General features: G+C 48.5%; 3 protein-coding genes, 1 long non-coding RNA gene and 1 pseudogene across 4 annotated transcripts; all 5 read left to right on the top strand.

Moving 5' to 3' along the window:
• Positions 1-1714: 1714 nt before the first annotated feature.
• On the top strand, positions 1715-2604 carry LOC123082381 (COPII coat assembly protein sec16-like). Its single transcript, XM_044504725.1, has 2 exons — positions 1715-2383; positions 2500-2604. The coding sequence occupies exons 1-2, from the start codon at positions 1898-1900 to the stop codon at positions 2602-2604; spliced, it is 591 nt and encodes a 196-aa protein (XP_044360660.1). The 5' UTR covers positions 1715-1897.
• A 2-nt stretch (positions 2605-2606) lies between these two features.
• LOC123100221 (uncharacterized) lies at positions 2607-5392 on the top strand. The gene is made up of 3 exons (XR_006448375.1): positions 2607-2918; positions 3598-3939; positions 4020-5392. It is a non-coding gene; the product is annotated as an uncharacterized lncRNA (long non-coding RNA).
• Positions 5393-5985: 593 nt separating this feature from the next.
• On the top strand, positions 5986-10921 carry LOC123100210 (WRKY transcription factor 23-like). Its single transcript, XM_044522175.1, has 3 exons — positions 5986-6471; positions 9581-9739; positions 10293-10921. Exons 1-3 carry the CDS (start codon positions 6104-6106, stop codon positions 10627-10629), a joined length of 864 nt encoding a protein of 287 aa, XP_044378110.1. The 5' UTR covers positions 5986-6103; the 3' UTR covers positions 10630-10921.
• Positions 10922-12038: 1117 nt separating this feature from the next.
• LOC123100199 (ADP-ribosylation factor-like protein 2) lies at positions 12039-14598 on the top strand (annotated as a pseudogene).
• A 1496-nt stretch (positions 14599-16094) lies between these two features.
• Positions 16095-17633, top strand: LOC123148428 (serine carboxypeptidase-like 50). The gene has a single exon (XM_044567856.1). The coding sequence runs from the start codon at positions 16191-16193 to the stop codon at positions 17556-17558; it is 1368 nt and encodes a 455-aa protein (XP_044423791.1). The 5' UTR covers positions 16095-16190; the 3' UTR covers positions 17559-17633.
• Positions 17634-17929: the final 296 nt, after the last annotated feature.

Raw genomic sequence — 17929 nt, 5'->3', positions numbered from 1 at the left:
CGGTAAAAACGGTTCGAGATTTTGACGCAGGGTTTAAGAGACAAAAAGTTTTGAATAAATGAATCTAGAAAAAAGGGAAAGCTCCCAGGTTGCAACAAGTGGCGCACATGCAGCGCGACACTTGTCGCAACCTGGGAAAGTAGGGGTTATCTTTGCAACGAGTACTCCTTAACTAGTGATTTCAGATATACGATCACCTGTACAAAACGCACGCCGCACATGCATGGCCGCACGGGACACCGAAAGCCCTTACATTGTCTAAAAAAAAGACAAAGCCCTTACGCTCGAGAGCCAAGCATGAACGCACACACAAGACACATGCATCAAACATGGGGTTCTGCCATGGTTTGTAGTCTCGTGGCTCCACCTTTGGTTCTGCTTTCTGTCATGGTTTGTTGTCTTGTAGCTCCACCATGATTAAGCTTTCGAGTTTCGACCTAGTCGACATCTCTAATAGCTGCAACATCCTCCCTTGACTGCAATAACGCTTGCTACTCTGCTGTATGGCCCAACTTATGTAGAGATTTGCTTTTTTGTTCGTTTTATTTCGTCTTTTTCATTGGTTTTTTTCTCACTTATTACCTTGTCCATTGTTTTTGTTTTCTTTTCTGGGTGGAAATGCACAAACATTTTATAGAAGTGCATCAACGTAAATATAGACATGTATATATGAACATATTAATAAAAATGCAAAGTTTTTATTAAATTGTTGGGCACTGCCATTGCCTGTGTCTTCTAGACGCCGTCGATATGTATTAGATTGTTGTTCTATTTGAATATGTTTATATTTTCATTGTATTTGGTTATTATTCTAGTAAGGATAACATGAAAATAGTAATGTGCATTGTAAATGTGTATTGACTATCATGGTTTCGCACAAAAAATCACTAAGAATTTGCCCCACCTTAAAAACATCGTCCTCCCCCTCTGGCCCCAACCAAAGCGCCGACACCAGATGGGTCGTCGGGCCCGGCCGCCCCCGTGTACATTCCCATCGTCCTACTCCTATATATTCGCCAAGATTCATGTTGACGTAGGTTTGATGCGTTTTAACGGGGGAGGCACAGTGGCAGCCATTTGCAGAGATAACAACGGAAGCTACTTGGGCAGCTCAGCCTTAGTGATCCGAGGTGTCGACGATGTTGGGACAGTGGAAGCAATCGCATGTCGGGAAGCGATGTATTTGGCTGAAGACCTGCACATTCATAATTTCATAATAGCTTCAGATTCCCAACATGTGATCAATGATATAAACAAGGGTCATATGGGGCAAGTATGGTGCGATCTTAACAGAGATTAGCCTGCGAGCCTCTGCTTTTAATTGTCATTTTGTCTTGGAGGGTCGGGCGTCGAACGGCGATGCTCACAATATAGCTAGATCCTCTCTTTCTCTCCAGCAAGGGCGCCATTTATGGCTTGTTCAGCCCTATGCCAACTGTATTCCATAAACTGTGGTTTATGATCAATAAAGTGCGTTTTACCCCTAAAGAAATATCGTGGCCGGCCGCATGCATATGCATGGTCCAGTTCACCGCGCATGCGGAGTCGGGTCCCGTTTTCCTCCCGCGCCACGCCGGCCGTTCAGTCCAGACGAACGCACCGACGCTGAGGAGCACGTGCGAGTGCCACCGACGACGCAACCGCTGGCTCCACCTCCATGCACACGTATAGACATCGGCGACGTCGACGGGCTTGTACTACTCCTACTACGGATTGCGGAAGGAGAGCGAGCGGTGTGGACTCTCCTGTCACCTCCATTCGCCCCTTCCATCTGCCCGGCCGCCACGATCTACGCCGCCACAACTACGCCGCTACATCCTCCGCACAAGGCCGTCCCATCCACGTAGGGCACGGGCTGCCACGACCTCTGTCCGCGGCTGCCCCATTCACTCCGGCAATGCAACAACAAGACCTCAGCCCCCCGACCGTGCCTGGCCCCCATCCACGCCAGCGAATCGGCGCGGCTCGCCGGACGGCGGATGCGCAAGATCGGTGCCGTGCCGGTGACCTCATGGTCGCGGGCGGCTATGGCAGCTCGGCCGTCGTGGTCCGCTCAACGGCGCCCTCCTCGTGGTCGAACTCCACCTTCGTCGGCGCCATCACTAACGACCCGTGCAACGTCAGCGTGCTCGTGGTGGGCGGCCTCATCGTCCCCTACCGCCCTACGGCTTCGACATCGCCGCGACCGTCTCCAACAGCCACCGGTCCCCCTCAGGCAACATCACTCGCGTCCTCACCGAAGCCCGGGGGTTCAATGTGGCCGCCTCCTTGCTCGAGGCCTCCGGCGTCACGGATGACTTCGAGGCCGATGAGCGCGGCGCCCGCATCACCATCTTTGCCCTCCTCGCGCAAGGCACCTCCCTGCACGCGACCAGCAATGCGGGTTCGTCCATATCCTGATTTGCATATTCCTCATGCCAATTCATCTTTTCTCTACCATCCTTTGGCGAGATGTATCTTTCTCTGAACTGAAGTTGACTCGAAGCTATCGTACTGCAGGTGTATGCACCCTCGACCCGTTCGAAGAAATGCCGGACCACAACGGTCACAATGATGGCCCTGTACACTGGAATTAAAAAGGTGCGTGCTGGTGGATGCTTTTGATTTGTGGCTACCCTGCTTTGGATGTGCATACCTATGTCTTCAAAATCGTTTGGATCACCTGCTGTAACGTGGATCACTTGTTATCTGAAAGTTGTGAATTGGCGGTACTAATTGTGGAATGTGGAGGCCTGTACCAAATTACTGACGAAAAACGCGTTGGTGCTATGGTATAAGAGCATGACTGAGGAAACATTCATGCTCGGAATCATAGGCACGGAGATGTTGTGGTCCAAGGTTCAAGTGAAGGAAGAGGATTATCGTACGAGAGAGAACAGTGGAACATGAGAAGTGCCTTGCGTGATCCATGTGCTTGGGTGAGCACATTGCATTTGATTGAATTTATGCCTTAGCTTTAGTGCATTAGTTGAGACTTGCATTTGATTGAATTTATGCCTTAGCTTTAGTGCATTAGTTGAGACTTGCATTTGCTGATACATACTCCCTCCGCCCGAAAATACTTGTCATCAAAATGGATAAAAAGAGACGTATCTAAAATTAAAATACATCTAGATACAATCCCTTTTATCCAGTTTGATGACAAGTATTTCGGGACGGAGGGAGTATTAGTTTGTTTTCTTATACTCTACAAAAATTATATCTGGATTTATGTGGTGGCATGTACTGCTGCATGTTTCCTACATAAGAGGCTCATATTTATCTTATAATTTCGCATCAGGAAGTTACTGCAGCAGAATCAAGCCAATGTTTAACAATCATGGACCAACTTTATCTTTCCTTAATTGCAGAATATGCATAACTATAGCTTGGCATTTGCCTATTGTTTAAAGAAGAAAATTTTATACTATTTTGGTTTAACTCTCTTGATGCTAGATGCTTTTCCTCTCTGAAATAGAAGCCTGGGACTAATCTTTCATGTTAGCCTGCATGTTTTGATTCTTGGGATTCTTATGAACATAGAAGGATTCTCCTGAATTTCCCATCCATTGAAGTCCTGTAAAACTCGCTAATTTGGTCCTAATTTTTGGCTTGCAGGTCATCCCGGTGCTCCTCTATTCCTCCTCTGCTCAGCGACGTGGTCACTGCTGTGCTGCTGGATGGTGGAAGCTGGTGCTTGACTGTGGGGGCACAGCAGAACCACTCCTCCAGCTGCCACTGCTGTTACCTCATGCGACCGCTGCTATTGATAGGTACATTCTTTTATTCGTAAGTAAAGCCATTGTCAAAACCAACAATTTGCATCATCACTGAGCATGATTGCTACATAATTAGCATGAGATCTTTAGACATGTGAATGTCCAACTGCCATTGTCAACGTGACAGTGAGAAGAACATCGTTATAGAGTATCTTCCAAGTTAGAGATGGCATCCTGCAAGGTCAGGATTTACTCAAATGGATTTTTATTTATTTAGAGGAGGCCTTACTTTTAACATCTCGAACAATTTCCCTTATATAGGTGTGGGCGTTCGTCAAGCTGTCGCGGGAGTCCGTCGTCATGCTCTTCAATAAGATTTTGTACCTCTTCATGCTCATTGTCCTGACAAGCGACATCCAATATGGGTAGATTTTTGTTCATTCACTGAGTATCTGGTACTTTCCGGCTACTCTTATTACTTGACTGCTGAGCTCACAATCAGAACGGCTCTGAAGTAACTAAATAAGCTTCCTTCCCTTTTATTCTACATGCTTTGAATACTAACTATAGCTGACAAAGCACTTTTTCAGCATGTTCATAGAGGCATCGAAAGGTATGCTCTCCATGTCCCTCGATGCTGCTATCAGGTTAGATTAGTTAAAGCTACACATAATAACTTTTGCTCTTTGCTCTAATTCTCATCTTGTTGAGGATTAATTTCTTGGCAAGCAGTTTGATCAGATAACTCTTTGTAGTGGTACAATTTCCCAGTCACAATTTTTTTCCTTTATCCCCAAGGATAAGTTGGAGTATAAAATTGAAATCTGAAATTGAAGTGGATATTGTTAGGCAGCGCATATTGTTGTAGATCTATGCCTGCCTGCACTATGCACCATTTCATTCAGGCAGATTGGATGTAACATAAATTTATTGTAACATCCAGAAAAATTAGCAAGCTAGCTCAAAATACATGGATATGCTATTGAGTTATCGGTTGTGAAATATTTGAAGCTGCCCAAAAGAGAAATAGAGGTTCAGAGCCATCACCCACTCAACCTGCAGAGAGTTGCATGGGGAAAACTACCTTTAATATACAAGAGTTCCTTCTTGCACCTACACTATAAAAATAGGGATATGAAAGACATTGGATCATAGTTCACTGAACATTGTTTTACTCTTTCTCCATGCTATTTAAATTACATATTATAGCAATTAGAATATTCCTACGTGTCTGGCTATGTCTTGCCTTGCTACTTGGGTGCCATCGATGTCCGTTTATCGGTTTCTATGCAGATAAACAGAGCAAAATACGTCAAGTGTCATAATATTTGTACCTACTACTGATACATGATTTTTTTTGCTGAAGCTCTCAAAGGTGTAGCATGCAAGCTTTATAATATAGGTTTGATTTCAGAGTTGATCTGTGGATTATGATTGTAACTTGGTTCATTTCTGCGACTGGAGTGACTGAACACATGCATCCCTGCAGGCGGACACCTCGAAACAGATACCTCAATGTCCTGGCAAGTTCTACTCCTGAAATCAGCGTCTGTGGCTTGAGCAAATGTCATCGGCATCCGGTGGTAGATTTTTAATGTATCTTGTATAATGTATGTAACCTGCTAATTTTGCAAGGCAGTTTCTGAAATGTAACTTCAAATGACTTCCTTTCATCACTTTTGAAATAAGGAAATCCGCGCATCTATGATTGATATTTTATCTTCTAGATGACTAAATTTAATAGAATTGTATTTTTGAAAGAACTTGCAACCTGAAGAAGTACAAAAATTTAGTGTGCAGAGTAATGTAATAGTAAAGAACAATTGCCTCTAATGACTCGGTTTTCTCTGTACCTCACATCACGTAGGGTGATAGGATCAAGCTTCCCAGTGCCTTATTTAATTATTTGGAACATGCCTTGCACGTGCATCTACTACCTCTATAAAAGCATGAAGGGCGAAGAATAAAATAGTCTTGACCATCCAACCATGCTTATCTGATGGTCGTGACGGTGGGAGGGAATGAGGATGCCCAAGATCTACCCGTTGACTCAAAATGAATTTTCGCATCTGATTGTAATATTATGTGAATTTTCGCATTTGATTGTAATATTACGTGCATTGCACGTGCATATCTACTAGTACTCCTTCAAAGTAGTACGTAGTACTCTTGTTTAATACTCTCTCCGTCCCATATTACTCGTCACTGATTTAATACAACTTTATACTAAATCGGCGACTAGTAATATGGAACGGAGGGAGTACCACACGAAGGCACACAAGTTTGGTCCCAAAGGTTAAGCTCATAGTCATATCTTGCTTGCGCCTCCAAAGACTACAACGCCTGCCTTTCTCCTCCTCTCCATTCATTCAACGCTCTATCTAGAATCGACCCCGCGCTCTCTCATGCGCTACTCCATGTCCGGATCCGCATCAGGAGAAGGAAATCACGACGACGGCGGCCAACTCTACGGCGAGGACGACACCGTCCTCTTCCAGCGTCCGGCGTGCGGCGGTGGGGACGATGTTGGTGCCACGCCGTCGGCCTACTCCACCATCACCGACTACCTGCAGGGGCTCATCAACCCCGCGGAGCTCGCGAGGCCACCAAGCTGCCCGGCTGCGGGCCAGGTGATCTTTTCCGCTGCGGCCCCGTCCACGGCCAACTCGTCGACGTCCAGCGAGGCGGTGGCCGCGCCCCGCGGGTGCAAGGGAGGCATGCCGGCGCCGGAGGAGGGAGACGAGGATGGATCGGCCGATCATGGCAGCTGCAGGTACGTGAACGATTTTGTCAGGGTGGATTCGATCTTGGTGCGACCGTGTGCTAATTGAATCCCAGCTGATCCTCTTGTATTTCTTGCCCATCGATCGATCATCACATGCGTACGTATACTTTGTCGAATAGATGGAAGAAGTGTAGATCCATCCACTGGTACGTGTTCTTGCCATATCGCGAAGATACTGCCGCACGTGGCATACCGTGTGAGATGTGAACACAAGGATTTAGGGCTTGCCATCCGTCAACTTGTCACCTATCTACCTACCATTCCAAACAAACAAAGCTTATCCTATCATTTCTTGGATGAGGCATGTGTCTGTTAGATGTCTATCTTATGAATTGTTGTTTTGCCTACTCCTTAAGTTCATCTTGAATTGCTTGTATTATCTTGATGCCACTTTATGAGTCAATAAAACTGCCCTTTATCGAGAAAAGATTTTGCGTAGTTGCTTTTTAGACCTAGCTATGGTGCTTTGTACCAAGAGACAGACCTTGTTGTTGTTGTTGTTGTTGTTGTTGTTGTTGTTGTTGTTGTTGTTGTTGTTGTTGTTGTTGACGTCGTGGCTACATTTGCATGAATGGAACCGGGGTTCCACCCCTGTTTTCAATCAAAAGAAATAAAAGAAGAACCGGGCGCTCGATGCAGGCACATATAACTAGCTAGTTTCCCGGGCAACTTCTTGTTTAGGCCCTGTTTGGTTCATAAGTCCTAGGATTTTTTTTAGTCCCAACTTATAAGTCCCAAGTCCCTAAAAAGTCCCTACCTGTTTGGTTTCTGGGACTTATAAGTCCCTATAAGACCATATTATAACTATAAGTCCCTATAAGTTCCTCCTTGAGAGTCTTATTTCATAAGTCCCAAATGCCCACTTTAAGTCCCTATAAGTCCCTCCTGTTTGGTCTAGATTGGACTTATAGAGACTTTTTGAAGTCCCTAAACCAATAAGTCCCGGGAAACAAACACCTTCTTAGTTCCACTTTGCATGTAGAAATGACACAAACCTCATTAATGATGTATGGATAGCCCCCGCTTCGCTCCCGTGCGAGCGACTCGGGTGGACCACCAAACCCTAGCGCCGCCACCACAAATTTTGCCTCCACCCTTTCCGCGGCCGCTGGAGGACGCCGGCGGGCGATGCCGCATGGCTGACGGCGGCAGCGGGGATCCTTGCCCGCGACTATGGGCAGCACTCGGGCACGGCGGGTGCTACTCGGCGGTCATGTGCGTTGGCCCGTGAACTGCTGCCCGGATCCGCCGGCTGCCGCTTCCTCGCCAGCGTCTTGAGGCTCGGCGCGCGGGCGCCATGCTGCGAGCTGGTGGTGGAGTGCCTCCTGCGCGCGCGCACAAGCTCTCGGATGTTGCTCTCCGCGGTCTGCCCCATGGCTTTCCCTGCTCTGCTTTGCTCGTGTGGCGCTCTGAAGCAACCGGTGGACGCAGCGCCATGTTGCGCACTCCGGTGGGCGTCCAGGTCGCGAGGCCGTGCCATCCACGCACGGATCCTTGCTGGCACGTGGGGTCGTCTCTGGGTTGCATACCGGCAGAGCCGCCGTCCCCTGCGATGGTCGGCTGGACGGGGTGGTGACTGCGGCGAGGAGCTGGTGGTGGTGCGGTGCAGTGCGCCTGATCCCAGATGCGCCAGGGCAGGCTGGATCCTCTCGAATCTGACCTCGGGCGTGGCGTCGAGTCAGGGGAGCTGCGGGGCGAGGTGGGACTGGAGCGGCCGGCGCGTCGGCTCCAGATCTGACAGTGGTCGCAGTTTGCCGAGGTTCCCGTCCCCAATCTGACAGCGGCTTGGTTGGCGCTGCGGCAGTGTTCATGGATGTGTGGCTTGCTTCTGGCTTGGGGCTGCCGGTCGTGATGGCGGACGGCCCGGGTTCCGTCTCTGGTCCTGTGCGGCGATGCTCTGGGAGAAATCCCTGCTCACCCCTTGGGTGAGCTGACCACGACGGCACCACGCGGCTTCGTATTCGTTCCTAGAGGCATGGTCTCCGAGCTGTCCCGTGTGGATCTGCTTCGGCGTGGTTCAGGCCTCTTGTTGTAGGGATGTGCTCAAACTCCGAGTGAGAACCTTGCATCGACTATGTCGATGTCGGTGGCAGCGGCGTCTATGGACGTTGTCTTCCTTGCAGGAGGTGCTGCTGTGGAGCTTCAACACCTACGGCACTTGCTTTGTGGTCTCCGGGTGAAAACCTGAGATCTGGCTCACCGGATCGGATGATGGTGTTGTGTCTTCAACAACACTACCTCCTTGGAGGCGTCATATTGGAGGCCCAACGACGGCTCCTCTTGTTGTGCGTGGTGGTGGGTGGTGCGTTTGATGGTGGTGGTGCTGCGGCCAGCTTAGGGCCGACGGTGGTGTGTTTCTTCTTCATGTGTTTCTCTTCGGCTGTCCTTCGCGTGGTCTCCGTCCTGTTGCTGTGCATGCTCAAGACCCTCCCATGGTTGTCGTTGTGCTGCGGCGAGCTTCGGGCTCTTGTGTTATCTTGGTTCACCTTTGCTCAAATGACGACACAATGATGCCTCCCCAACCTGCTAAACGTTTCGACCGCCTGTGATGGATCTCCCAATCAAGGTTCGTGTTAAGGTTTGGCACTCATTGATTATGGTTGATCTTCTGTTGTGCCATGGGGCTCGGTATGCACGTCGGTGCGGTGCGTTAGGTTGTTTGCAGAGTTTTGGTATTGTGATCCCTCGACAGCACCCCACATCTACTTGTGTCTCTCGTGGTGTTGGTCTTTTTGCCTGCTAGCTAGGTTGACGTCATGCCTTCTCTAGGTGGCATTTTTTTCTCATCTTCTGTAACCTTGTTACTTGTACGGTTTTCGGCCCGGTTTCCCTCATAAACGGGGTCAACTTGTTTAGGTTTTTTATCCGGTTTTCCTTATAAACTGGATCAGCCAAAGCTTAAGGGGTGACTCTTGGCTTTGGCAGCTTTTTGAGCAATATATTCAGGTGGGGATCCTCTCCCCCCGGTGACCGTTCAAAAAAAAAACTTTGCATGTAGAAATTGAACTGGCGGTTATCGTGGCGAAATTAGCAGATCATGTACGCAGAATTAAGAATCACTAATCATGATCCTAATTGTGTTCATCGACTGATGCAGGAGGGACGAGAAGGAGCAAAAGAAGAAGGGGAAGGGGGAGAAGAAGGCGCGCGGCTCCCGTGTCGCCTTCGCAACCAAGAGCGAGGTCGACCACCTCGACGATGGCTACCGCTGGCGCAAGTACGGCCAGAAGGCCGTCAAGAACAGCTCCTTCCCAAGGTACTACCTCCTTACATTCACCCCTATGCGTATGTGTTTCGAAAAGAAAAACATGCCCTTCCACTTTTTATTTTCCTCCTGTGGTGAGCTTGCAACTTCAGTTTGGAGATGCTACCCAAATATTCAAGTCAAATGGCAGGACTGTAATATGACCCCTACTTTGCTTTCGTTAATGAAATTGGGGAGAAATCCCTTCTATAAAAAAATTCTCTTCCACTTTTTGTCGCCATAATCGTCTTTTTAAGTTTAAACTACACTAACTCTCACTTGAAATTAAATTTTCTACAACACAAAACACATATAATCATCTTGATTAGGCATAATGATATGCATATTTAGATAGCAATGAATATGCATGTGTGCACGCATGCATGGTAAGGGCAGCCATATTCTAGCAAAATATGTCTATGTGCAAGTGGCGGAGCCAGAAATTTCCTTCTTGGTATTCATTTGTGCAACACAATAGCAATGTGACAGCAAATATACAACAAGCTAACATCAATATACCAACTGATATACATTGCATTGAAGTGAGATTCTGAAACGTGTGTAGGAGCTACTACCGGTGCACGGCCCCGCGGTGCGGGGTGAAGAAGCTGGTGGAGCGGTCGCACCAGGACCCTTCCACGGTCGTCACCACCTACGAGGGCCGCCACGGGCATCCAAGCCCCGTCGCCACCCACCGTGGCCAGCGGATGCTAATGGCCACCGGTGCCGACACTGCCTACTCGCTTGCCACGCTCCAACATCAGCAAGATGGCTTTTTTTCGCCTGGTGCAGATGTCTACGCTTCGTCGGTCGCACACCGAGTGTCGGAGTACGGTGGCATGCAGTTCCATGCCGATCTTCTTCCCGATGCCACGATGGGCTACCAGCAAGGGTATTGTTAAGCCAGTCACTATGAGTGTGTACATAATATATCTATAGCTTCAGTTTGGCCTTAATTAGTAAGGCATGGAGCTGGCCGATAGGCACACACAGTTTTTTTTTTCAAACTGACAGGTACAAATATTTGTTGTCCTGAGTTTATTCTGGATGTTGAAATCAAATTCTTCGTACCTAGCTACTCTAAGTTGCAACCTTACAATGCAAAGCACAATTCTATATGTCATGGATTGTACACTGTGCAATTCAGGAATGTCATGAGGATTTTTTGTAACACAATGTATGTATTGTGTACACTTTGTGCGTTGTCTAAGATATGTTGCAAAATATATAGAAACTCAACACTCCTGAGCATACAATGCAAGAGCTGGATGTGCTATTTGGTTGCCAAGTAGGTACTTTATCTCACACTTACCTTGGCCTTACACCGAGCCTTGCCAAATTTAGAATTGAAGACTTTGTTCCCATGCTGAAAAGAATTGAAAATAGATTATTGGGCTACTCCACACTCCTGTCAACTGGAGATAAACTTATACTCATCAAATCAGTATTCTCCAGCATGCCCATCTTCTTCATGTCCTCCTTTATGATCGCTGTGATAGACAATGGTTAAGCAACTTAACATCTACCTCAAACAGTAAATATGGTACCTAAGAAAGGGACGCAGCTCCTCTGACGTACGGCGTACTCACTGACGTGTGGACCCGGACCCACGCGTCAGTGTCCCAACGTCAGGTGGCCGTACGTCAGGGGATCCGGCTCCCCAAGAGAGAGGTGTTGCATTGATTGTCTGTGACATGGTTTGCTTGCCTAAAACTCATGGCGGTCTTGGAATCCTGGACATTACTACCCACACTTATGCATTGTTAATGAAATACTCCCTCCGTTTCTAAATATAAGTCTTTGTAGGTATTTCATCATGGACCACATACGGATGTATATAGATGCATTTTGTGTGTAGATTCACTCATTTTGTTCCGTATGTGGTTCATAATAAAATCTCTCCAAAGACTTATATTTAGGAACGGAGGGAGTATATTCATAAATTTTTCACTAACTTATTTATCTCAACATGTAAGCATGCCACCTCATCATACAATTATGAATAGGATAAAGCTCACCTTAACAAGCAATCATGCATGGGAAAAGATCATCTACACCATTCGGCCATTCATATGAAAATGTTCATCCTATTATTGTACTTACATATTCAACAAATATTGTTACAATTATAATAAGTGATCAAATATAATAAGACATTTGTATTTTAATTTTGGTTCTCGTTATATTAACCCAAATTGTCATCAACCAATTCCCGCACCAACACGCGGGGGTTTAGCATATAGCCTACTCATGCACAATCCTTAAAAAAAGCCTGCAGCTAAAAAAATAAAGCCCGCTCCAGCACAGGAGCCACCCGCCTCTACTAAAAAAAAGGCGGCAGTCTTGCTCTGTCCTTCGTGTCGATTCCCCTATGCTCCTCTAGGCGTTCCGATCTGCCGCCTGCCTCGCGCCCTCGCCGTCGCCAGGCGCCACCGCGCCAGTCGGGAGTCGGCCGCAGGCCGGCGTGCCCAGCCGCGCAGTCCGCTCAGGCCGTCAGCCGCCCCAGATTTGTCCGGACTCCGGAGACCCGAGGCAGGTACGGTCCCATTTGAGTAAACGAGAACCATTTTCTGCTGCTTTAATTTCAGCCATACTGTACCTGATAGTGCCCAATTGCCCATAATATAACAAGTGAATCAAGGACCATTCCGCATGCCAAATGGACTGGACAAAGTTCAAACTGAAATGGTCAGAAGAATGGATCCCTTGCCCTTATAACTTTTGTTCATGTCTGTACAATGCTCTTCAGAATAGGCAGCTCAGTTAAATCTACGTTGTTGACTTATTGTCAGCTGTTTTAGGCGGGCCACCCTGTTTTAGAAACTAAAGTCCTAGATCCGCCAGTGCTTCTGGTGGGTAAGCTGAAATCGACTGATATGAGGCAGTGGCATAGCATTATACGAATATACAGATCTTAGAATACTTGGCGAAAGCAGAGGCAGTGGCAAGAATTGTTTTCTTAGTGCACCCCTGGAATTCTGAGCTGAACACGGCTTCACAGTGGCGTGTCGTGCTTTCCAATCTACCTACGGCTCATGCCATTTCAGATCAGACCTTGCTTTGAATTTAATTGAAATACACAAACCATGTCTGAATCTTCACTGGTCATCAAAATTATGACCCTGCATCATCACCGATTCCTAGCGCAGTTTGTTATTCTGTCTGTGTGATACTTTACATTGGGGGTTCATACTTCAAAGCAGCCTGACTGAGTGTATCTAATTGCACTAGAATTTCACAAGTCTTTTTCATGTGACTGTATTCCCCCCTCTTCATCATACTTCATACTGATTCCTCTGCTGAGCCGCCTCCAGAATGGGTCTCCTCAGCATCGTCAGAAAAATCAAGCGCAAGGAAAAGGAGATGCGGATTCTCATGGTGTAGGTATCCTGCTCCATTCCTTTCGACTAATTATTTTACCCCATTGTCCTCCGATCCGAACGCACTATTATTCTTGGTTTTTTGGTTGATATGTATGCTTCTGAACTTTCAAGGTTTGTGTCATTCAGTTCTTTGTTCTTCTTGGTTTAACTCGCCGGTGTCAATTTTACAGTGGCCTGGACAACTCGGGTAAGACGACAATTGTGCTCAAGATAAATGGGGAGGATACCAGCGTCATCAGCCCTACTCTTGGCTTTAATATCAAGACCATCCAGTACCAAAAGTATGTAGTGCATTCATTGCTTATTTGTTATAAGTTAAATATGTCGTATTCATGTTTTCATCCTACTACGAGGCTAGCGGCATGGCGGTTGTACTTTTAGCATTCAATGTAGGCAATGCAATCACTAATCTGCATTTTTCTGAAAGAGTACTAAATCACATCGGTTAAAAACTTAAAATACTACTTTGGCCGGAATTTTGGCAGCTGCTTGATGCCCATCACTCATGAATCATGGTGGTCAAAAACTCAAAGTGCGTCGAGTACAGTCATGGGGAACAGCATTACAAATTGACAAGAATTGATAATGGATTGATTGTGGCAGGTACTCGCTGAACATATGGGATGTCGGGGGTCAGAAGACCATCCGTTCATATTGGAGGAACTACTTCGAGCAGACTGACGGTCTAGTTTGGGTGGTCGATAGTTCAGATGTTCGAAGGCTCGATGACTGCCGTGCTGAGCTCCACAATCTTTTGAAGGAAGAGGTAAACCTCCTAGTGAATACAACTGATCATCTGCTTTAACGTAATTTGTCTGCAGTTTTTGCTTTGAGTAACTTTGCAGAAAACTAGCAAAACAGAATGTTTACTGTTAGCACAAGAAAATTCTGGGGACTGCAAATTTGATTACCTAGCATGTTTGTGCTTAGTTTATGTATTATTGTTCAACTATTTGGGTGATCCTTGAAATGTTGATTACAGAGACTGGCTGGATCATAGCTGTTAGTTTTCGCAAATAAGCAAGACATTCAGGGCGCTCTGAAGCCTGACGAAATTGCCAGGGTAAGGCATACTAGTCCAGAAGCATGTATTATTCATACTGGCATACGTTGGTCAATCTTCCTACTTGGAGTCCCATCATCTGGTGATCCCAAGATGATTTTAATCATTTTGACCGACACTCAAGTTTAGCTGCATCTAGAAGTTTGATGATAACAGATTTGAGTTTTGAATCAGGTTCTGAATCTTGAAGTGATGAACAAGGACCGGCACTGGAAGATCGTCGGCTGCAGCGCCTACACCGGCGACGGCCTGCTCCAGGGCTTCGACTGGCTTGTCCAGGACATCGCCTCCCGCATCTATGTCCTCGACTGAAACAGCAACCAAAGTCTGTTGATTTAGCCATATGCACTACTACTGTTATTGGTTACACAGCCGTAGGCTTTGGCTCGCTTTGAAACATAGCAGTTCCAATTTCACAAAAGTCATTATCATTTTTGTTACTTTTTTAAATCTAAAACACTCTTCCAGTAAAACAAAGTAGAAGAAGAAATCATGCACATTTTGGTTCAACACACAGAAATCATCTTCATTATGAAAACAATGATTTCTGAATTTTCCATCAACAACAGCCACTGGAAACATCAAGTTAATGAAGCTGAACTTTCTGAATAATTTTTCAATTGTACCACTGAAAACATCAAGTTAATGAAGTTGAACTTTTCTATACTTTCTGAATAATTTTTCAACTGCACCACTGGAAACATCAAGTTAATAAAGCTGAACTTTCTGAACTTTTCTGAATTTTGCAGCAGTCTACAATTTCTGAACTTTCTAAACAGGGACAAATATGTTCAAGTTAACAATCAGAACTACTGCCTGGACATGGATGACTTCAAATTACCCACTGGAAACGCCATTGCAATAAGGAATACAAGCAAGTGTGCTAGGATTTTTTAGGAACTTACCCGACTTGCAGCGGAATTTACAGTGAAAGGCATATTTTCTGGGAAGAACACCGGTGGATTTGGGTGGATACTCGCAGGAGGTACTACGTAGCTCATCGGAGTTGGATCTGTCCACCTGGATGCAACGGATCCATGGGAGGTTGGAGCTAAGACGGAGGCGAGCATATCTTTGTAGATATGCTGCGCCATCGGGGTCGATGCAGGGGGGGGGGGGGGGGCATGCTGCGATGATTTCGGGGCGGCGGGGCAGTGACGGAGATGTTGCAGAGGTGGAGTTCTGGCAACGGAGCGGCGCCGGTGGGGGGGGGGGGGGGGGGGCAGCCGTCGCCGCCTGTACACTCTAAAATGTGTCTACATACATCCGTATGTGATAGTCCATTTAAAATCTCTGAAAAGACAAATATTTAGAAACGGAGGGAGTAATTATCAACGTTAATTGCGCCCTCCAGCCAATGCATGCAGCTGCTTGAATAATGCGTGAGAACCGCTGCAATTACCTTGACACTAGAGTTTTGGTCTAGGGGACTTTTAAACCCGGACGGAGGTAATACTGTGTAGTTTTAGTATCGTAGATGTTCATATTTTCTGATATAAATTTGGTCAAACTTTGCGTGATTTGACTTCAAACAAATTTTGTATGCGGAGTGAAAAGAAATAGATGGAGTACGCTTGCTGTGCGTGGCCAGGACCGTAGAAATAACCGTATGCTCGTCTTCAAAGACCGTATTGGAGCATTTTGCAAGTTTAAGGACCATTGTAATTTACTCTCATGGAGGAAGCTAATCTGTACACATCGCGTACACATAAACTACAGTCGTCACGTGTTACCCGGCGTCAACGTGCGTGCGTGCTTGCTCGCACATGTGTATATTCCCAACACCACGCTACGCTACAAAAACAAAACAAAAAAACTCATCGTGGCAGCAGCGTCCATCGTTGCCGTCCACTCACGCGGCGGACCCCACAACCACCTAAAATTACATACTAGGCCGGCCCCACATTGAAGACGGCATTAAACACTTCACCAACCAAACCTCTCACTCATCGGTTCACTCGGCGGCACTGACCTGCACGCACGCACGCACGGCAGCATATCCTATCCGCATCGATCGATGGCTCCGCCGCTCCTCCTCCTCGCCATGCTCCTCGCGGCGGCCACCGCCTCCCTCGCCGCAGCGGCGGTGGCGTTCCCGAAGGAGGCGCTGCCGACCAGCTCGGGGTACCTGCCCGTCGACCCGTCCGCCAACGCCTCCCTCTTCTACGCCTTCTACGAGGCCAGCGCGCCGCTCGCCGCCGCGCCGGCCGACACGCCGCTGCTCCTCTGGCTGCAGGGCGGGCCGGGCTGCTCGGGCCTCATCGGCGACCTCTTCGAGCTCGGCCCCTACCTGGCCGCCCCCGACGGCGCCTCGCTCTCCCGCAACCCCTTCGCCTGGAACCGCCGCTTCGGGCTGCTCTTCCTCGACAGCCCGCTCGGCACCGGCTTCAGCGCCGCGCCCTCCCCCGCGCTCATCCCCACGGACCAGCCCGCCGTCGCCGCGCACGTCCTCGCCGCGCTCCAGTCCTTCTTCGACGCCAGCCCGCCCTCCTTCCGCAGGCGCCCGTTCTTCCTCTCCGGCGAGAGCTACGCCGGCAAGTACGTCCCGGCCGCCGGCGCGCACATCTTCGCCGTGAACCCGACGCTGCCGGCGGGGCGGCGGGTCAACCTCCGCGGTGTGGCCATCGGGAACGGGCTCACGCACCCGGTCGCGCAGGTCGCCACGCACGCCGACTCGGCCTACTTCACGGGCCTCGTCAACGCGCGGCAGCGTGGCGAGCTGGAGGCGCTGCAGGCGGAGGCGGTGGCGCTGACGAAGGCCGCGCGGTGGCGGGAGGCGGCCGACGCGCGGGGCCGCGTGCTCGACTGGCTGCAGAACGCCACGGGCCTCGCCACGCTCTACGACTTCGCCAAGCAGCGGCCGTACGCGTCCGCGGGCGTGGGGAAGTTCGTCAACCGGCCGGAGGTCAAGGCGGCGCTGGGCGCGCGCCCGGACGTGACGTGGGAGGAGTGCAGCGACGCGGTGGGCGCGGCGATGCACGAGGACATTATGAAGAGCGTGCTGCCGGAGGTGGAGGCGCTGCTCCGGCAGACGCGCGTGCTGCTCTACCAGGGCATCCGCGACCTCCGGGACGGCGTCGTGTCCCAGGAGGCGTGGATGAAGGAGCTAAAGTGGGGCGGCCTGCGCGCGTTCCTGGACGCCGAGCGCGCCGTGTGGCGGACCGGCGAAGGGGACGGGCAGGAGCTCGCCGGGTACGTGCAGCGGTCGGGGGCGCTGACGCATGTGGTGGTGTACGGCGCTGGGCACCTCGTGCCGGCGGACAACGGGCGCGCGACACAGGAGATGATTGAGGGTTGGGTCACGCAGACGGGTGTGTTCGGCGGCGGCATGAGGTCGCGCGGCCTGCTGCCGGCCGGCAACCGCATCAAGGCGACGGCGACCTGATGCTTCCAGCTTGACAAAGCTGCTTTCTTGCTGCGAAGAAAATGGTTCAAGAATAATGATTTTTCTTTTACTGAATTTCGGTCCTATCATCGAAAAAATTGATTCTACTAAGAAACAATCGGAGCCAACAGAGTCAGTCACACATTGCTTTAAAACAAAACTGATCTAGAAAAAGATCCAAAGGACACTGACTTTGCCCAAAGAAAATGTTTGGAAATGACAGCATGAAAAACTATAGGAATGATGATAATTTATTTAGTTTTTCCGTTTAATATCAGCGTAGACTATAAATGTAGCCACTTCATCTATTTTTCGTAGTTTAATCCCAATCGCCGTGGTCGGCGAGGAAGCCGGAATGACAGCTTTGGAAT

This window comes from Triticum aestivum, chromosome 1B (assembly GCF_018294505.1).
Source record: "Triticum aestivum cultivar Chinese Spring chromosome 1B, IWGSC CS RefSeq v2.1, whole genome shotgun sequence".
In the NCBI taxonomy this organism is placed as follows: domain Eukaryota; kingdom Viridiplantae; phylum Streptophyta; class Magnoliopsida; order Poales; family Poaceae; genus Triticum; species Triticum aestivum.
Note: the sequence above shows the minus strand (reverse complement) of the source record. Positions and strands in the feature narration are given on the sequence as shown.